Source organism: Alosa alosa, chromosome 19, assembly GCF_017589495.1.
Source record: "Alosa alosa isolate M-15738 ecotype Scorff River chromosome 19, AALO_Geno_1.1, whole genome shotgun sequence".
Classification (NCBI taxonomy): Eukaryota; Metazoa; Chordata; class Actinopteri; order Clupeiformes; family Clupeidae; genus Alosa; species Alosa alosa.
Genome location: NC_063207.1, coordinates 29,738,372 through 29,760,430, shown reverse-complemented (window position 1 = coordinate 29,760,430; position 22,059 = coordinate 29,738,372). Strand labels below are relative to the sequence as shown.

General features: G+C 45.3%; 1 protein-coding gene across 1 annotated transcript in view; it reads left to right on the top strand.

The window, feature by feature from the left end:
* Positions 1 to 6,379: 6,379 nt before the first annotated feature.
* LOC125284049 (formin) overlaps positions 6,380 to 22,059 on the top strand; it is a 58,850-nt gene continuing 43,170 nt past the window's right edge. The window contains exons 1-5 of the mRNA XM_048227753.1: positions 6,380 to 9,469; positions 9,868 to 9,988; positions 12,166 to 12,227; positions 14,632 to 15,338; positions 18,545 to 18,686. Coding sequence (XP_048083710.1) covers positions 7,397 to 9,469; positions 9,868 to 9,988; positions 12,166 to 12,227; positions 14,632 to 15,338; positions 18,545 to 18,686 — 3,105 coding nt within the window. The 5' untranslated portion in view covers positions 6,380 to 7,396. The remainder of the gene's footprint in view (positions 9,470 to 9,867; positions 9,989 to 12,165; positions 12,228 to 14,631; positions 15,339 to 18,544; positions 18,687 to 22,059) is intronic.

Sequence of the window (22,059 nt, the reverse complement as noted above, 5' to 3'; positions counted from 1 at the left end):
TGTTTTTTCTGCCAGTGTTTTTTGTCATGGGAGTGGCGCATGGCTAAGCTCTCTTTTGCAGGGCAGCTGGACTTGCTGGAGGTGCATTTGGTGATTAGATCAGTCCAGTCGAGTCCAGTGGTTTTCTGCTGAAGCGAGGGCTCTGGCTGGCTCGGAAAAGAGAGGAGAGGACTGATTATAAATAGCATCTCTCTTTCTGTGTGTGTTCTGTTTCTCAATGCCCAGATGATTTCTATGAATTATTATGACTGGCTGTTTCTTGTGTGTAATATGTATTTCCTTCTCTCTCTCTCTCTCTCTCTCTCTCTCTCTCTCTCTCGCTCTCTCTCTCTTTCTCTCTGTGTGTGTGTGTGTGTGTGTGTGTGTGTGTGTGTGTGTGTGTTTGTGTGTGTGTGTGTGTATGTGTGTGTGTGTGTGTGTGTGTGTATGACTGTTTCTTAATGTCTGTGTGTGTCGATACTGTATGTTTATGTATCTACAGAGGAAGCCCTCCTGAGGCACGATGATATTTGGATGCTGGATGGTGATGACATTTCCCATGAACCTCTCTGTCGTGCCACCAGGCCAGACCACCTGGAGTTCCTGCGAATTACACCCCCAGAGGATGACATTATGGGTGACACCCCTTACAACCCCAAACTGGATGGCATGGTGAGCTGGATCCAAGCTATGAACACTTAATGTTCCATTCTAGTGTACATTGATGTTCTGTCCTTATTGTGGTATAGTAACAAGAGAAAACTGAAGATATGTTCCAGATATTTGCAATTTTTTCAGTCACTAACAAGTGTTTACCTATTTTAAAATACTTTTTAAAACTCAACACAGCAACACACCTATGCCACACAATCAGCCAAAGAGATTTTTTTTTTCAAAACCACTTTTAGTTCACAGTCCACATTTCACAATACAAAAAGCTGCTCTCTAGCACGTTTTCTATCCATGATGTCAATCATAGCCACAACAGAGTTTTAATGGCAGATTGGACAAAAGCATGTTAGCAATTACAAGCTGTATTTACACATACAAACAGACAGACAGAGACACAGACAGAGACACAGACAGACACAGACACACACAGACACACACAGACACAGACACAGACACACACACACACACACACACAGAGAGAGAGAGAGAGAGAGAGAGAGAGAGAGAGAGAGAGAGAGAGAGAGAGGAGAGAGAGAGACAGAGAGGGGCACTAAAACACCAGTGCAGGAATACAGGCATACATACGATACTAATGGATAACAAATAACAATACTCCTTTATGCCATGTTGCAACAACCCTTGAGTATGTGGAGAGATGGATAGAAATGCCACTGCTAAAGGGCCCTAATGCCTGCTGATGTGTTCAAGTGTTCTGTTGGTAAAGCATATAAGCCCAGATTTCTATCCAGGAGGCTTATGCAGTACTGTACCTACTGACATGGGTGCCCTGTTAAAACCAAGGATTTCATGCCCCTGCACATGGTTTGCTATGCTATTATTGCAGTGATTTAAGACATTTTCTTACGTTGTAATTATAGACGGCAAGTTAATGTTAATGTTTACTGTAATGTTGCAGTTTCCCAAAGAATTATATTGCACAGTGGCATAGCACACAGTAATCCACCCAGTATCGCCACAGTACAGTCATTCCCCCATTAACCCTGCTTAGGTAATGTTGCAGGGTGTGGTTTGAGGTTGAGCAGAGCATCTGGGTTTGTTTAGTTGTCTGGAGGTGGTTACTGATTGGTCCGTTTCCAGAGTCTATTTGGGAAGCATCAACAGAGTTTACAGTTACGGTACTCAGTTCTGCTGTTTGTCTGCAGAAGTGTAAGGAGATGGTGTTAAAAACCCTGATTTCTGACAATTGGCTATGCTTAATTAATAGGTGTTTTTTTTTATCTTCAGCTGATGATACACAAGGCAACTTTAGCAATGTTGCTGGGCGATGTTCCGGAGGATTCATTCAGGCCCATTCTCATAAGTATATAAGTATATATACTCTTTTGATCCGGTGAGGGAAATTTGGTCTCTGCATTTATCCCAATCTGTGAATTAGTGAAACACACTCAGCACACAGTGAACACACAGTGAGGTGAAGCACACACTAATCCCGGCGCAGTGAGCTGCCTGCAACAACAGCGACGCTCGGGGAGCAGTGAGGGGTTAGGTGCCTTGCTCAAGAGCACTTCAGCTGTGCCTACTGGTCAGGGTTCGAACCGGCAACCCTCCGAAAAAAAGTCCGAAGCGCTAACCAGTAGGCCACAGCTGCCCCAATTGCTACCCTCATTGGTATTGGGCAACTTTTTAAAGACCTTTAATCATCAGTAGTCATATGATCATCCAATCTGAGCACATGGAATCGGGTATACGGTTTCCCAGCAACATTTCTCAAAACGTTGCTCCTTGTATCATCACCTTTCCTGTCTCAATACTGTGTGTCCATCCTGCAGTGCTCTGTGTCTGTCTCAATACTGTGTGTCTGTCCTGCAGTGCTCTCTGTGTGTCTCAATACTGTGTGTATGTCCTGCAGTGCTCTCTGTGTGTCTCAATACTGTGTGTCCATCCTGCAGTGCTCTCTGTGTGTCTCAATACTGTGTGTCTGTCCTGCAGTGCTCTCTGTTTGTGCCGGCAGCAGGTTGAAGGTTGTTTTGTTTTGCTTATGATTATCTCGCAGGTTGAAGGGTGTTGTTTTTTTATGCTGATGATTATCTACAAACTGCTGCCATTCCTCTCTGTCTGCATTTTCCGCCCACACAACACCAGTCTTAATCACCTAGTCTGTCACTGCCACCAGCACATGTTCCTCTTGTACGGCCTCCATATTCATCTTCTCCTAGGCGCCTGACTCCACACGCCAGACCCACAGGGACAGCGCAGGAAATATGTGTCTCAGGAGAGATTTAGTGCAAGTGATGTTGGAGATGTCAGAAACATCTGTATCGGGGGTAGACATCTACCTGACAGCTGACACTGACAGATGTCCATCAAGTGACAAATTCCTTGTTGACGAAGCAGGATCAGAGCAGAATCTTTTGCCATGTGTTTGTTTCGCCGTCATTTCCAAAGCTGCTGTAAGCGATGTTTACATGCCCTGCTAATTACAGCCATATTTAGTCACCACAGGTCCACCTTTTCAATGCTATTTAAAGTGCATCAGCAGTATGCATACTGTATGTTTCAGACATCTCTCTGTCTCACACATAGCACCAACAATGGCTTCCTCCTTTCTCTGTGTAGGCCTCTGTTTGGGTTTGCTGCTCTGCTGCTTTGTTTAGCTAAATGGGAAGTCTTTGGGGCTCGCCAGCAGGTCTCAGCTTAGGATTAGATATGCAGACATACTGATACAATAATAGAGGCAAACAGTGGTAAACACACACACACACACACACACACACACACACACACACACACACACACACACACACACACACACACACACACACACACACACACACACACACACACACACACACACACACACACATACACAACACACAACACACACAGAGTTTTAGTCCCCATACAATTTACCTCCCTATCTAAAGCCTTCTCCCTTGTGCACCTTCTCTCTGGCCTTATCAGCTGTAGGCTAATACAGTAGCTTGTGATAATGCCTTAATCACTGACCTTCAGTGTGGACCATTTAAACAGCCATTTTAATAAAAATAATGTCTCTTTTTGCTAATGTACTATTTTTAGACAGGAATGTCTGTTTCAGAACCATGTTATTCAAATCTCAGTAAAATCTGGGTCTGCTACAAGGATGCCGTTATATCTTAGGACAGATTTCCAAAACAGGCTTCATAACTGAAAATTGCTAGGTTTGGTCAATCACTCATGAACAGAGTATAGACAATAACCACAGCCAAACCACCATCATCACAATCACCCACGTATTCACTGGCTGTGCCAAAAGTGTATGACATTTAAACATCCCACTTGGATCATGTATGTAGGCTTGGTTTTGTTTTTATGATGGCTGTTCTCAATGATTTCTTTTCTCACTGTATTATGGAGGTGCTAATTTGCATTTTATTTAAGTTAATTTCACACACATCATTTTGACATGGTGTGACTGGTTTTATGAGTCATGGCATTATTAGGCCTGGTATTTCCCTACTTTTGAGAGGCCATTCCAGGCGGCTGTGAAGTGCAATTGCCTTCTCAGGTGTTTCCGCAGGATTAGTTTGCCCAAGATGTGTAACTGTAGAGATAGGTAAATAAACTGTGGATGTAATGTCAACATTGTGAATGGTTGTTGATAGATGATTACTGGGGAAAACAGCCACATTTTTTCATCTGCAGTTTTGAAGGTGTCCAAACAGAAACTATTGTCAGATGAATTTCTATGCTACATGTATGTAGGAAATCTCCAGAGAGTTTTCAACAGGCTTTAACAGTTTTTGAAATTCCTCTGGTCGCAGTCTCAGATGGAGGTTTCTAATCATGACCCAGGACTCTTAGTATGCCGCATGCCATTACTGTTACATAACAGGCTTTTTTAGCTCTGCTGTCAATCAAAGGATTGTCTTTAATCTGTACATACTCAGATTACTGGGAAAAAGCACTTCAACTATAAATGCTGTTTGTTGTGGCATGTACTCTATAGATTGCTGTACTCAGCAGAGATATTTCACAGACATTATGTTAGTGTGGTCAGTGTGGTGTCTAAGTGGTGCCAATGGCTATCCTGTTAATTTCTGTATTGTATGAGTTATGAGCCACCATGAGTAATCTTACTTTGGGCTGTCTTTTTTCAAAGACATGTGAATTGGGTTAAAAGTGTAAACAGGCCTATGTAGTCTACAGATAGCTGCTGGATATGTTAGAGCTATTAGAGAATACAGGCAGCTGGAAACAGGTGGACAAAAGAAGAGGCTTATTCTTTTTCAGAAATACAGTACTGTATATGGGGACAGAAATCTATAGTTATTTTTCTAATTAACTGGACACACACACACACCTGCATACACAAATACAAAAAAAAAAAAAAAAAAACAGAGACACTAAACAGTCCACATAGCGTTTAAAATCACCGTGACAACAGCTTGTCTGAGTCTTAAGCTGTGGTGAATGGAATGTGTTGCTGGTGAACTTTGACTGGTAAGACCAGAGATGGCCTTAATAGGGCTTGACATTCCAAGAGGGAGTGAACAAATAGTCCTAATTTCACCATTCAGCCATCTCAGGTCATATACAGTACTAATTCACTGTATACTTTGTAAAAATATGTTTTTCAAGCTTGCACTCATAAGTCAGTTTGTAGTGCTGAATCTTTGTTGTGAGTGTGTGAGTTAAGTGTTCAAAGTGTTTTCCTCTGTGCATTAAGACAGCTGTGCAATAATAAGGAGGGTCATCAATGGTATGACTGGCATAAACACAGTCTCTTGTGATGTATAAACACGTAACAGATAAGACCTTCAGCCTTTATTACAGTCTCTAATTACTTAAAGCATGTTGGAGTTCATACTTCTGGAAATGGTTCAGTATTGATTCAGTGGCCCATCCATAATACATTAAACAGGTCTCTGTGGTGTTGTGGAGAACAAATAGCCTCTCCGTCTTTGTTTCTGCCTTTTCATTTACTCTCTACGCAGAACCCTCTTGAGAGGAGACTTGCTCACTGTTGAGGATTGCCGTGGTAACGTTGTTGGAAGGGTGGGGGGTACTAGGCTTGGGGGTGTGTGGTGAGGGAGAGTTAATCGCAGCAGATTATGATGGTGCTATAACAGCAGAGCCAGAGTATGGGGCAGTGCTATTGCTTGGACCTCCCGCTCCACCTGACCCCCACACCAACGGATAAGCCGCAAGCTTTACACCAACTCTGCCTTGCTCCTTTTCTTTTCCACTGGAGTTTTTATGAAGGGAGGGATACATTGAGTAAGGGATAAATTGAAGGGAGGGATACATTGAGTAAGGGAAAGGGTAGGGTGGAAAAGAGAGAGAAGAAAAAGAATGCAAGTAACTACATGCTCCTACCATCAGGAGGAAGTGAAGGAGAGTCACTGGATGCCTGTTACACAAGTGGGAACGAACGAAGGAAGAGGTCAATGAAAGAGCTGGACAAAGACGAAAAAGGAGTGAAAGTTCCACCCACATCTGACATGAGGAGGAAGTGAATAACGATAACTTGAGACGTGTTGAAGGAGTGGAAGAGGAAGAGGAAAGAGAGACAGGAATCTTTTAAAGAGAAAAGCCAAAGAAAATGAGTGAAAGTTGGACCCACCTCTAACTGCAGAGGACAGAACTGAGTAACTGACAGTAATTGGACACCTGTTGAAGGAGTGGAAACAGACCGAGGAAAAGCACCATGACAACCTGCGAGTCATACCTGCCCCTGACGTGACGAGGAGCTGAGGGCTACTGAGAGGAACTGGATACCTGCCACTCAGGCTGCCTGGCCAGGTGACGGGGGCAGGGCTGATAATAGAGGGCGTGTCGTGGGACTTGGAGAGCCGGCAGCCAGCATTCCTGCACAGGCTTGGGAAGGCGTCGCGAGAGGTTGCCCTGGTGCAGTGCTGGTGTGGACTCGTAAACTTTCTCACACACACACACACACACACACACACACACACACACACACACACACAGAGAGAGAGACACAGATGCACAGTGTCTGCCACGGAGTGTGTGTGTTTGAGTGTGGGGGAAAACTTCACTCCACAGGAAGCGACTGACTAAGCTGCCTTCCACGTCGGACCATGTGTGTGTGTAGTGTTTGTGAGTATGTGTGAGTGTGTCCGTGTGTGTGTTCCTGCTTTTAGGAAAGTTACACAGCGTACTTCCTACTTTCAATGGAGGTCCACTGAGTTAAACTTTCTTCGTGTCTGACATACTCTTTCAAGGACTTCAAGTGAGCTGTTAGCTTTCTAGAGAGATCGTTTGCAGTCTGCCTCCTGTCAGTGGAACTTTTAAAATGGAAGAGTGCTTTTACATTTTTTGATTTTCACTCGCTTTTTTAGGATTTAGGAGCTACTGTTTATTCCTGGAACAAAAACAAAATTGAACTGAAGAGAAGCGGAACTGTTTGGGATCGTAAAACTGTGGGATTTGTGAAAGCTCAATGCATTCAGCGGGACTGAGCCATCGCGTTGCTCAGAGGAATTGGGGATAGTGTGACCCTTTGTGGGGGTAATTGTGGGGAGGGTGAGGGAGGGGTGCCTGGCTGCGCTGCAGGGGCTCTTTGTCCATCACAAAAGCCGTTTGTTTTCTGCAGCCTAGGAAACTGGAACACATGCACAGGTGAGAGAGAGAGAGAGAGAGAAGGAGAGGTGGAGAGATGTGGGCCAAGTAACCCACTCACACACGCACCAGCACACAGTTGGGCCGTGACTGAACTGGATTTATTACACAAACTGGATTACAGTAAATGGTTTAAACCTGGAGGGAACAATTTCATGAAAACATGGAGGATGTAAACAACAGTGAGGGTAGCCTGGACGTGCCAGGGAGGCATCCCTCCAGCTTGCTGCACAACAAGTTCTCCACCCTGTTTGTCCGGGACAAGACGGAGGCAGATGATACGGCTGTGTTGACGTCCTTCAGGCCATTAGCAGAGGAGGAGACCCACATCAGGCCTCTCAGCTACAGCCTGTTCGATGGGGATCACGACCGGCTGAAAGAGTCAGGAGGCCTTCACAGCTTGTCTCATGCCAGTGGGCTTCTATCGAATCCCACCGAGACCAGTCAACATGTTGAATCATGGGAAATTATGACCTTTGGCAAAGAGCAGTCTGTGGATGAGCCCTCTCTAAGCACACAAGGAGAGAGGGCCCCGTTCACATCCACTCCAGAAGTTCCTGACGAGGATTTGGTTGAGGTGACCATGGTCGAGGTTTACAGCGACACTGAGCAGGACAAAGACGAAATGGGCCTATCAGAAAGGAGCTGGGGCTTCCGGGAGTCCCTCCTCCACCCATCAGTGGCTGAGGATCCTGTAAATGATAAATCGGATCAAGCGCAGGAGACTGACAGCCGGTGTGATGATGTGATTGAGTCAAACTCAAGCTCGGAGCATCCCGTGCCTAGCACAGCCGAGAGCCTCGTGGAGGGGTCAGTCAAAGGCAGCTCTGTTCTGGACAGGGAGAGGTCCAAGAACACAGCCCCGTTCTGGATACAGGAGCTCCCTCCCGCCTTGCGCTGGAACCGCCGCAGTCCCCCGAGGACAGAGGACATTCCCCAGAGCAGAGAGGAGACTGAGGATGCCCACGAGGGAGACATGGGCTCCGAAGTGTCCGCTGCGAGAGCACGGCGACGACGTCAACAAGCCAGCAAACTCGAAGCCGAGGCCAACGCCAAGGATACGAGCGAGACAGAGCAGCCGGACACTTCCGAAGGGGATCCACTGCTAATTCTCTCCGCCACTTCAGTCAAGGTCTCACTGACCAACAGAAAGCAGGCCTCTTCAGCTGTACCGGCAGGCAGAGATGCAGCCGACGACGGGACGAATGAGGATGAAACGCCTGAGGCCAGAGAGAAGCAGTCGGAGGGGAGGGATAGAAGGGAGCAGGACCTCACCACCGGCCTGCCTGACCGGGCCGACAGCCAGCCAGGCCTCAGCCGCAGCAGCAGTGGCAGCGGCGACACAAAGGGCCTTTCAGAGCTGGGAAGAACAGAGGCAACAGCAGGACCGTCCCTAGCTGACAACGAGCCAAGTGCCACCTTTCCCTCCAGCGCCAGACAACAGGAGCAGGACACGCCTGCCACGAGCAGCAGCAGCAGCGTCCCCCTCGCCGAGCAGTCCCCCTCTTCGTCACCAGCGTCCTCCTCCACCACCCCTGCGTCACGCTCGCCGGCGCTCTCTCTATTCTCGTCCAGCGGAGAGAGGAGCTTCCAGGTGCCAGCGCTCTTCAGCGGCCTGCGTGTGCTCAAAAAGGGGGCGGTGGGAGATGACCGTGAGACTGTCTCCAAAATCCGCCAGCGTGACGGTGATCGGGCCCTGCTTACCCTCAAGCAGCACGTGAACAAGGTCAAGCTTCTCCCTGACCAGCTCGGTGCCAACGGCAACTCCGCAGCATCCACTGTCCCCACCAAAGGGAGGCCGGAGGTCAGAAAGGCGGCGGAGAGCACAGGGCCACTAAAGGAGCAGTCCAGCCAACTCCTCGACCCAGAAGGCAAAGCAGAGAGTGGGGTGCAGGAGGGTGGCAGTGACGCCCGGGCACGAGACCCAGAGAGAGAGGGGGTGACCGAGGGCGGCCAAGGGGCGGGAGACAAGACTGCTGATGTGGGCACTGCCAACGCACCGGAAGATTCCGGAGCCGGCGGCAGTGCTAAAACTTCAGAGACGGCTTTCAGCCTCGGAGCCTTCAAGTCCTTCTTCACCCCCAAAGCTGCCAAGAAAGATGGAGAGGAAGTGTCTGTGGACGTAGAGGCCCTCAAGAGGAAGAGAAGGAGCGAGAAGGAGCTGCTCAAATCCATCTTTGAGAGAGCGGCCACCAAAAGCCCAGGAAGTGATCTCAAAGCCGTAGCAGAGGTCAAAGTATGTATTATGCATGGATGTGAGCCATTTTGATATGAAGTTATATCTTATTTGTTATACTTTTTCTCTATAGCTTATCCACGTGTATGCTCAGAGAACACTTGTGTCATTGTGTCTTAATTCTAAATTAATTGAGTTGCAAATAAGCACTGCATCAAATGTATTGGTATGTGTCTGGAATGCAGGGAATGGGACACCACATCAGTAGTATTTAATCACAGCGATAAAATCGGTCTTATTTGGTCTGACTTGGGACACAGCGTCCTTTATCCACCAAATTATCGTGTGCACTTTGGAATGTGCATCAAGGAAATGAACATCTCCTTTCCTCTCTCCTCTCTCTTCTGAGCTCAAGTATATTTAAACAAAGCTCATTTTGCTTTTGGGTACTCATCCAGGCGGAGGTTACCTCACCCAACGACAGTGAGGACCGGACCCCGGGCCGTCTCCAGGCCATCTGGCCCCCACCCAAGGCCAAAGATGAGGAGGAGAAGGTGGGCCTGCGATACACTGAAGCAGGTAAGAGAGATGTTTTTTTCCAGATCCCCCCATCAGTGGGATACATTTCAGTGGGTTTGAGTATGAACAGTGCTCCACTCTCTCACCAAAAAAAAGAACCACCTATTGAGTTCTGTGCCATCTTTGCCACAACCAGGTTTCATCTGAGGCCCTTAATCTCACTGCTTAATCTAATTGTAAAAGTGCCTCAAAAACAAGTGTGTGTGTGTGTGTGTGCGTGTGTTTTGTGTGTGTGTGTGTGTGTGTGTGTGTGTGTGTGTGTGTGTGTGTGTGTGTGTGTGTGTGTGTGTGTCGCTCTGATAAACCTGGCGCGAGGCTTCTTTTAAATCCATTTAGACTGGGAACACACAGCTAGCGTCACTGATAGAAAGTCACGTAGCTCTTTGCTTTTTGAGTCTCATGGTACAAAGGGCTGTAGTCGATCTTTAGTGGTGCAGAGTTCTGAAACTGTACACAAAGGATATGTAAAGTCCTAAAATGGCCACAGAATATACAGTACTTACATGTTCTTGTTTTCAATTATGTCTGTCTGTTAAGGGACCTTCAATTTGGAAATACATTCCTCTTTCTCTTAATCTTTTGGTTGTAATGTAGCCAATCCCTTAATTATCCAGGATTCATGCTAAAATCTGCTTAACATCCCCCATACAGTATAATTCCCTAAATATATAATTCCCTAAATGAGGGGTTTCTATTTCATTGAGTATTGGGACAGAGCCTGACTGCCATACTGGCCAGTTGCTACTCCAGATTCATATTATTCACAGGCAAACTTCTGCCCTTACAGAATGCAGGCTGATTCCTTTTGAAAGCTTAATTAGTATGCGGATACATACTAATACTAATCAGTAGCACAGGCCTATATCACAGGTTTAAGACACAGAAGCGACTTGTGTCACAACAAGAGTCTGATTACCTTTTGCACTGTTAATAATGACCTAACTTACACACAGTCTGTAAAGAAGACCATCATGGCAACCAAAAACCAGTGCCACTAGTAAAGCTAGTTGAAGAGAGATAGTCAGCCAAGGAACACTGAACTCAAGGAGTTGACCAAAGGTCCCAGAATATGATAAGCAAATAGATAAGACCTCAGCATAACCACCGGAGTGCGAGCACCGGCCCTGTCCTGATTGTGTGTGTATCTTTAGACCAAAGGAATTTGACTATACCCATTGAGACAGGGTGAGGTGAATTAGCTTCCTTAATGTTTTTTTTAGCTCCTGCGCCTCTGCGGGTGTGTCAGCGAGGAAGCAGCATTCTTGTCCTCACCCAGGCAGAATGACAGATAACTTATCAGTGGACTATCAGTGGCTGTCACTATGGTGACCTGATCATGACTGTTGTTAACAGATTTGGTTTTTGAACTTCACTGTAGATAAACAGATTTTGGCCTAAACAGCAAGTGATATGAGACATAACAGATTGTATTTGTACTGTAAAAGAGGATTCAAAAGAACATGAGAGACTTTGCAGTTGTCAGTTATGGTATCACTGTATCACTGTGATACTCCAGAAGTAGCTATACTTTTTTCTTTTAAATTTTACAAGGATACCCAATAATTAATGGCATTAAACAGCAGTGTTAATTAATGAACTGGAGCAAATGAAGATGGTCCACATGTACATTAATGATCTATGAAGTTGTAGTAAAAGTAAACAAAGTGAAAGGAACTAGTAATGAGTTTATAGGAGGTCAGACATTTTAATTAATGACCACATATCTCAGGAAGTTGCTTACACAGTCACTGGTCTATCCATGATCCAGCGTTTACCTAGCTCAGATCTGGTCCTGGTATGACCCTGATCCCGCCTTTATTTAGAGTGTAGAGTGTTTATATAGAGTGTTTTGTGTGTCTGGAACCAGGAACAAGGATGTCAAACACGTTAACCAAGTTTGTGACCACTAAGGGAGGGGAAGTATGTTTATCAGTCACATATTAGTTGTTTGGCCACACTTTTAGCCTGGAGCAAATTGCTCAAATATGCTAGGTTCTACGTTTAATTAAATGTGTGTGTGTGTGTGTGTGTGTGTGTGTGTGTGTGTGTGTGTGTGTGTGTGTGTGTGTGTGTGTGTGTGTGTGTGTGTGTGAGAGAGAGAGTGTGTGTGGGTGGGTGTGGGTGTACATGTGCATGTGTTTTCCTTGCTTAAATGTCTCCCATTTCCCCCTTTACAGAGCATCAAGCAGCCCTCTTGCAGCTGAAGAGGGAATGCAAAGAGGAGGTGGAGAAACTGCAAGTAAGTAGCAAGAATGCAGTTTGCCTGTTTGACCACTAGAGGTCAGGAGAGTAAATGGAATCCCATATAGTCCATCTCTGCCTCAGCACATTTGTATCAATGACTCTGCACAGTTTAGTTTATTCTTGTTGCTCCATATCTGTTGATATGCTGCCCTGTCTGTACTCTCCCTTTTCCGCTCTGGCCTGCTCTTAAATAAACCATGACCAGAGGTGTTTATAATCACACACTGGCAAAGGTCAACTAATGGAACTTGGATGAGGTACTTTTCATCAATGTTCGTCATTTACCGCAAACTAAACGTGAACAGGACGGTCCAAAGCTCCGACATTGACTTATAGGGTTTATTCATTTCTGGGCAGAAGTGTTAGCTGGAGGGGGACTACTGTGAGCATTTTGGGAGGTTATTGTTGCCAGGACTAATGCAACACACTCCGCGCAGTAATTCGGCTTGATTTCCACCCGGGGGCTCGCAGCACAGAGGTACTGTCATCCTCACCCCGAGAGCAAATTTAGATGTTAAAAGCTCGGCGTGTCTCAACGCCAGCATACACAGCCAGTTCCCCCTGCCTGGGCCAGCGCGATATTACATTTCATTGTTTCGGAAAACGTAGATTTCCACACAGCAGGACATGGGAGACTTGAGTGGAAAAAGGGATCAAAATATATCAAGCTACAAATGAGATATGACATCTCTGTAGCTTATGTCTCTGTTTGTGTGTGTGTGCGTGTGTGTGAGAGAGAGAGGGAGAGAGAGAGAGAGAGAGAGAGAGAGAGAGAGAGAGAAAGAGAGAGAATTTTGGGATATAATGGGTTTTTTCCCACTGAAGCCTTGTTCCTGCTATTCTTCAGGAATTTCAGCACCTTGAATAATGATAAGGTGTCCTCCAGTTCCTGCCATCAGTGTGGAGCCAAACAAACATTGTGCAGGAAAGCATCTCTCAAACACAGAGCTCTCTCTCACCCAGATTTATGCATGTAGTGCAGGAAAGGTATTAGTTACTTCATAAGGACCTGTGCTTCCTGCTATGAATGTTGTGATGTCCCGTTGGCACATCCTGCCTTTACTGCTGGATCCCATCACGTTAAATAACAGCCTCTGCCATATGGATAGTCTAATCTATCTCTTGGCAATCAGTTCCTTAAACCTTAGAAGGTCTGACAGTTGTGCTGACATGATCTAGTTCCTGGTCTATCTAGCATGCCCCAGCGGCCTCATCTGACCACCTTGAGCTTTGAGATAGGATGATGAGTCTGTGGCTGGTGCACTGAGAGCTTCCCACAGAGCCACTTATAGAGACATGCGGAGCGGAGTCCACATGGTGTTGCTCAGACCAGCGATAAACGTCCAGTCAGGGCATGGCGAAGAAGCGGCGATGCCCTGATGTGTTCCAGATGTGGCCCTGCTCGCACACCTACTGCCAGGGCTTCATATGAAATGAGATCACCGTTTACAAGCTGGACGCGTCCACACATCTCATTCGGGAGACTCTCAGAATAGCATGGATCATTTGCTCTTGCTCTCTACCTCTGCCTCTGCTTATCTCTCTCTTCATTCTTTCTTTCATTCTTTCTTTCTTGCTTTCTCATTTCTGCTCCTCAGAGTCTCCTGTTACCTTTTCTGCTATGAAAAAGCTGATCATTTCGGTGTATCCTCTGTGACCTCTGTGCGATTCTGCTGTTGATAGCTCTCTAATCCGTTGTTTATTCAAATGAGCCATGGTTGCCAAGGCTGCAGCCTTTTCGAGACAGATTTTCAAATAGTTTCACACAGGTCTCGGTGAAGAGGAGCGTTCTGCATGCCAGAGGTTTTTTTTTTTTTTTTAGGTTTTGAGATTTTTTTTTCCTCCTGTCTACACGCTCATCAGCTCATCGGAAAGGTCAGGCAAAAGGCTCTTACCATTGGATGAAGTGTCTGAATCATTCGTTGTAGAGTCTGCAGTATACATTTACTTGTATACAGTCCTTTCATGGCCGTTTTGTGGGGGTGTCTAGTCCATTTTCAGATGTTCCTGCTGAGAGAAAAGCCAAATAGTTCATGTCCGTAAAGGCAGATTTCATCCGGAGGCTATTTTTGTCCTAAAGACATTGAGTCATTTATTTTATTTATTGACATAGCAGGTACAACACCATAAAAAAGCTGTGCCACTGTAATTGCATCAAACATATAATAGCAGTTATCATAAACAGAAAAAATGGAAATAAAGAAATAACAATTTCATGTGACTGATTGAGTAATATCTATTTGACTATTATACTAATACAAATCTAACATGTAATTGACAATTCTGTGATGGATTTACCTTCTATGGAAAGTACATTTAAAATGATTCTGCTCCAGTAGAAATTAACTGAATCGGATACTGAAAACTGATGTCCTGTGTGCTGTGTCTACCCCCCTCAGGCTGATTTTGAGCTCCAGATCTTTGAGGTGCGTGGGGAGCATGCGGTCACAGTGTCGCGGCTGGAGGCAGCCATCTCCAAAATGCAGCGCGACCGATCCTACATGCCCGGCTACCGGCTGGGGGCGCTGCGCGACGCCTGCGTCTCAACCGAAGATGAGCAGCCGTCCGCGCCTCGCACCACCCGCAACGTTTGCGTGCAAACTGACCGCGAGACCTTCATCAAGACACCTGAGGGGGAGGGATCGCACCCTTCCGCCAGCCCCCACCTCAACGCGCCTAAGAAACTCGACGCAGACACCATCAGGAGGGCAGAAGGGGGTGGGGGTCCACCGCCACCACCCCCTCCACCCCCTCCACCCCTGCCAGGCCAATCAGGAGGGCCCCTCATCCCTCCCCCTCCCCCGCTACCCAGTGGCACTGGCCCTCCCCCTCCCCCTCCACCCCCTCCTCTTCCAGGGATGGGTTCTGGGCCTCCACCGCCTCCACCCCTGCCTGGTGTAGGGCCACCACCTCCTCCACCTCCTCCTGGGTGTGGTCCACCTCCTCCGCCCCCCATGCCTGGCTCTGGCCCCCCTCCACCTCCACCTGGCCCAGGGGGCTTTGGGTTTAGCCAGCCCGTGCAGGTAGCTCCACGCAAGCCCACAGTGGAGCCCGCCTGCCCCATGAAGCCTCTATACTGGAACCGCATTCAGATTCAGGACAATAAGTAAGTAGTAGAAGGAACTGTTTGCTTTATGAAGTACTTTTTCAGCATGTGGTGGCAATAATTAAATGAATAGAACATATCTTTGAAAAATGCCAAATAATTCAAACAATTCAATACAAAAGAGAAGATAAAAATTACACACAATACAACAAGCACAAAGACCATGTCAAATGAAAGGCCCTTCTCTTGAATATAACCAATAATGGCGTAGAAACAAAAGCAGAAAAAAGTGCTGTATATCTGAATTGACTTCCACTCCTTCAGTGCCCTTTGTGTACACATACAGAAGCTGTGTGTGTGTGTGTGTGTGTGTGTGTGTGTGTGTGTGTGTCTGTCTGTCTGTCTGCAGAATGGGCTCTCTTAACACCTGTGCTGGCATGTTTTAGTAAGATGGAGTGTGTGACGTGCTTTTTAAAGTAGCTGTGGTTTATCTATCTGGAGAGGCCTGAGTGCTTCGGCAGTGGTTCTGCAGGCTTTATGGCCCTGTATTCCTCCCAACAGCGATTGGGGCTGGAAACTAGGTCCAGGTTCACACTCTTTTAGTTCATAGTTCCTGGCCCAGCACAGCATATCGCTACAAGGTAGCATATCGCTACCTTGGCTGGCCCGCTGTAGTCGAGCACTCGCCACAAAATGTGCAGTAGAAGTGCAGTTCCTCAAGCATTTAATGACCCCCACACTCAACAAACACTCCAGGGACCATGCTTACTCAGAAGTCATAACGATGAGAAGTGAATTGAATTGAAATGCTGTACTTCTTAAGCAAGTACAGCTGCAATGCCCTGTGTACTATGAGGGGTTAAGGGTGCAGACTAGAGACTAGGGCTGCAACAATTAATTGATTAGTTGTCCACTATCAAATTAATCACCAAGTAGTTTGGTAATCAATCAATTGGTTGGAGTATTTTTTTCAGCAAAATAAATAAATATGTTATATGCTACTTACATTTATTTATATTATTCTAATATAATATATAATATTTTATAATAGTTTCAACTGCTCTAAAATTGTGAAATGAATATATTTCAAGGCAGTTAAAAACAACATTGGAACAACAATTTTTCACCACATCATTTTATACATCAAACTATTAATCAATTAATCAAGAATATGATGAACAAATTAATCAATTATGAAAACAATTACGGAATTGTTTGCTGCAACTCTAGTGCAGACAAAGTTATACAGACAGCCACACACCTCATTGAGCATTGAAATATCTTATCTCAAAAACAGACTCAAAGTTGCCATAAGACTCATAAGACCCCTGTGTAAGCAACATGACTGATCAACTGGATATGACGCCTTACAACATAACAGGAGTAATACATACAGTATGCGTCTGTTGTCAACACACAGTCTGTACACAGTGCTTGCCGGACTTTGTTGAGATCACATGCTTGTGTTTTACACCCATTTTCTTTGTTATTCTTGTACATAGTTTTGACTACACCCTTGTTTTTGTATTGTTAGTGTTTCTACACTGTTTGCCACTCCCATTGTAGCATTGCAACATATGCACCAAGAGCATCAACAATTATCCTGTTGTGATATACAGTGGATATGTTAGACAACTAATATACACAGGGAAACTTGATGCATTTTTCTGATTGTAAACAAAGGATGGGAAAGATTTATGGACATATTTAATAGATGATGTTTACAAAGGGAAATTATGAATTGTGTTGTTGACTTTACTTCAAACTCAGTTTTTGCATTTTCACTGGCAGAGAGCACATAATAAGGAAGCATGGCTGAGAGAGAGCAGGCCAAGCTACACACTAGTCAGTGTTGCTTGATGTCTTACAACTGATCCCTCAGCCGCACAGAAACCACAAATGGCTGAATTTCCCCTTGGGGATCAATAAAGTATCTATCTATCTATCTATCTATCTATCTATCTATCTATCAAATTTGACCAGCGGCATGTTTTTGAATAGGATTCACTGCACACTGATAGAGCCAGCGAGTCAGTGGATTCCAATGGACTCTCATGACAGCTTTTCCTCCCCTGTTACCCTTTTCATCTTGATATTGCCTTTCAAAGTGTCTGCTTTTCCTCTGTTGCTAGACCTTCATTTGTACAATTGACCAAGTCTTTAGATGTGCTGATTCAGTAGAACAGGAATGATAGCAGGATATGGATGTTGTAAAACGCTTCTGGCAGTCACTTCCATGTGCTAATGCAGAAGCTCCGGCCTGTTAGAGTAACTCAGCCCATATTCAATTATCCAACAAGGCAAAATTGCTCTTGATTTCCAAAAAGATACAATCGAGTAGGTTTTCTTTGCAGCACTACTGAGTATTTAAAATTAGCGTGGGGTTTCCAGACGCTTGCATGAAATAGCTCTTAAAGCTCAGAATGAAGAAAATTATTGGACAGCATCTGGCGAAGCTGAGGTACATGAACTGTCTGTCTCACTGCCCCCCGTCTCACTCATTCAGCTCCAGTTGAACCTGTCTCACAGCCAGCGGCTCTCTTGGCTTACAGTGTGCGGTTTGATTTATGTCAACCGGAGCCCACTCTCCCTTCATTAGTCAGCGCTTAAGAGGGAGCTCAGCGTCACTGATCATAACGGGATGCTGCCATGTTGTCTGGAGAGGGCCTTTCTATTTAATCCCCCCGGTCAGTGAGACGAAAGGAGTGGAAAGTCAAGGTAGCTCAGAGAGCCAGGAGCGCCTGAACCCAACGCTGCGCTGTTTTGTTTTTCCCCCCGCGTCGCCTGGCAACGCATATGAAACCAAAATCTTGACATCTAACTCAACATCTTTACTGAAGCTTTTGTTTTCTAAAGTGGTGTGGCTTTTTCTGGCATGCAGAAATTGGCAAGAGGGGGATGCGTACTACACTGAAAGAGCTTATGTAATAAATATCACCTTTAAAAAGTGGAAAGACCCTCTTGTGTTTGTCATGGGTTCACACTCGCAAAAGCTGCAACCCAGTGCCTCCATAATGGAAATAAACAGCTCAGCAGCTGGGGTAAACATTAAATAAACGGCAACACAAGTTTGTTTATCTCCAGCGAAGAACAATCTGTCCCGCGGAATGGGTTGGCACATCCTCAGCGGCCCCCGTCACCTCTAGACGCTCTCCTCTCCCAACCCTTCTAAACCACACTGCGGACACTGCTCTCTGAACGTAATTGATTTGAAAAGAGTTGTTAAACACAAACAAACTGAAATGTCTCTCAATGTCTCTCAACAGTAACAACACCCTGTGGGGGTCCCTGGCGGAGCCAGACATTGTCGACACCAAAGAGTTTGAAGATCTCTTCTCCAAGGCGAACCTTCAACCAAAGAAGAAGCCCTTGTCTGACACCTATGAGAAAAAGGCCAAGGCCAAAAAGGTTTGTTGTGATCTTTACTGTTTTACAGGATTCAACTGTGTGGTGTCTGATCAGATGGAAGCTGTCCAGCACTAAGTGTAGTGCAGGGAGAGGGCTAAAGGGGAGGGTTTGGCACTTTTATTATCCCCTCTTAGCAAATGCAGGGTTCCAGTTGGGGACAAAACAGAAACTGTGACCCCAGTGATCTTTGTGCAAGTTGGCTGTTTTGAAAACCTCAAAAGCCAAAGAAATATGCCCTCAAAAGACTTTTCTTTCCAAAGACAGACTCATGCCTCCTGTAAGATCTTGTGACTGACAGGCGAGCAGAGACGACTATTTGTCCAGATTGGTTGGATGTTGGACTGGTGGATATCATCATTTGTTTTTCTTTCCTTGATTAGAAAGTCCTAAGCCAGTCGCAAGAACAGACATTTTTCCTCAGCACATAAACTATTGATATCAGCTGGAATGTGAGGAAAATGTTGCCAAATGGTACAGCGCGTGTCCTTACCTTACCCAAGTGACCTTACCTTCAAGTGCACTACACGTTTGTCCCCTCAGTCATATTGAAGAAATTGTGAATGGAGGCATCAAGAAAGACAGTGAAAACGAATCACAAAGTGATTTTTACGGTGTATGAAATATGTGGAGTTTGCACTTTTAGACCCAGCGAATGGCATTGAGTTGTATGGATTGTGAGAGGAATTAGATTGTAAACAAACCCTAATAAAATGCTCGGTTTCCTGTTTGAAGCGGGTTAGTTCTATTAGAAGACTTCACACTGGGAACAGCTGTTTTATGCCTCTTTGCTTTCCCAGACCCAACCAGACAAAGACACACACACACAGAGAGGGAGAGAGGGGGGGATGGAAGAAGAAATCAGTGGATAACTAATCATTGATGAATGTGGATAACTAATCATTGATGAAAGTGGCGTTGAGGACACAGACACTTTCTTAATCAAATATAATCAAGGTCTTCCAAATGAAGTAAATGTAATCAGTGTGGGACTGTGTTTATTTGAAGAATACCTCAGGGGTACCACTAGAGGGTGTCTAGGCCTTGTGTTGGTTTACGTTTCCCCCAGACGGTATTCGATTCCACTCTGAGGGCCACAGATATCATTAAAGGGTAATTATTTGGTTTGTTAAAATATATTGCTTCTCCCCTTGCTCCCCTTTCACAGTCGGGACATTAAGTGTGCAGGCTTGCTCGTGAAATATGGTGCTTTTTAAAGCTTGTCTTTACCATAAAACACACACACAGAGGAAGCAAAATAGAAGGTTGTCATAGGGATGATGCTTTGATTGATTGGTGAGTAGACCATGTTATTTGACAGCCAATGGCAGCCTAGCCTCTCTCTTCTCTTTCTTTCTCTCTGTCCTTTGTTTTCTTTCTTTTTCTTTCTTTCTTTCTTTCTTTCTTTCCTTTCTTAATTTTTCTCAATTCCTTTCTGTATGTCTGTCCATTCTCTCTCCTTGTCTCCCACTGAAATCTTAATACTGTAGGGCTTTCCCTTCTCTCTCGTCTTCTGCTGCTGACTTGGCGAATCCCTCCCAACCACATTAACTCAAAATTCCAGTCTTAAAAGCAGTGTTAGAAGAGAAGCTGCTTCAAATAGCCCCAGAGCTAAATGGTTTCCCACTTTACCCCAACCCCCTCCTTGGGCTCAGGGCCTGTCTGCTGCATGCTAGGGTCATGCCAGGCTATCAGCATGGCAGCGAGTTCATACCAGCTGGGTGGCATCCATCTCAGGCTAAAACTAGGCTGGTGATGGACAGTAAACCCTGGAAGTAAACATTAGGGTGTGAGAATGGTCTTGTGGGTATGAGTTGAGTAACTGTTAACAGTAATGGTAAAAAAAAAAAAACTAAAACTTTTCTTACCATTCATGCCTGTGGTTGCTAAATAAAACCAATGTTAATTTATTGCACTTACATGAACATAGCCAGTGAGTTTATACAATATTTTTACCTGAATTGTTTTTGCATGCTAGAAGCTTGAATCCAATTCTACGACTGCCTTAGTTTGCTGCAAGACTGTTCTTACACGGTTGGTGGAATTCATAGAGGACTGGAATCTGTTGTTGTGGGTTGGAGCCCAGTGTGCTATACTGTAGATGAGCACCAATGGACAGTTACGGTTCTACCTGAATAGTTGCAGTGTCTGACCTGCTGAAAGTATAGCACTGAGTTATGTAGAGTTCTTCCCCCTTGGTGTTCCTGCCCATGCCTCCTTCCCTCCCTCTCTCCTTCCCTAGCTCCCTCTCTCCTTCCCTCCCTCTCTCCTTCCCTAGCTCCCTCTCTCTCCAGTATGCTCTGCTATTCTGTCCTGGTGATCTCTGTGGCAGACAGACTGACCAGTGGTCTCTGTAGGCCCTGACTCTGAGACTGACTCAGCATTTCAGGTCCGCCTGGCGTCTGGTCTGAGCCTTCACTGGACCTCACCTGACCAACCAGACCGTCTCTGTCCCTCTGTGATCTATACTCAGTCAGAAATCTCTCCTGATCAATTACGCAAGGCTCCAGTCTTTTGTGTGTGTGTGTGTGTGTGTGTGTGTGTGTGTGTGTGTGTGTGTGTGTGTGTGTGTGTGTGTGTGTGTGTGTGTGTGTGTGTGTGCCTGTGTTGTAGAATGCTGTCCATACAGTCTGGTCAGTCTCTCTTAAATGTCAGCAGTGGACAAAACTGTTATCAGGTCTCCACACATACAAACTTACACAGAGAGACAGACAGAGAGACAGATTCACATAATGACACACACACACACACACACACACACACACACACACACACACACACACACACACACACACACACACACAGAAAGGACTCAAATATTCTCAGAGATGACACAGCTTTGACATTCAAGGGTACATAAAGCACACACACACACACACACACACACACACACACACACACACACACACACACACACACACACACACAGAGAGAGAGAGAGAGAGAGAGAAATGCAGACTATTGTCTGACTGCTGTCTATGTGCACTACCACATTTCCTCAATGTCACAGCCTGTTGAGTCAGATTATGAACGAGATGCTTGCGGTTAGACCAAACAGATGAGAATATCATATGCATTTGCCCCATATAAATTGTTAAAAATGGAAAGTCTAGTGAAATTCCACCACAGAAAAAAGAAATCCAGTTTAATTTGGACAAATGGAACAAATGAAAGCATGTATTTCTGAATTATTTTATATTGCTCTCTCTCTCTCTCTCTCTGTCCATATGAACAAGTTAGGCTATCATTAAAACTGGCATGGCTGTTACCCATAAATCACATGCCTGGTTTATTTAGTGTGCCCTCATTATGATGAATGAGATGATAAGGAGGTACGATTGCCTGCACTGCTACCATTATGAGGGTCAGAGGGTTC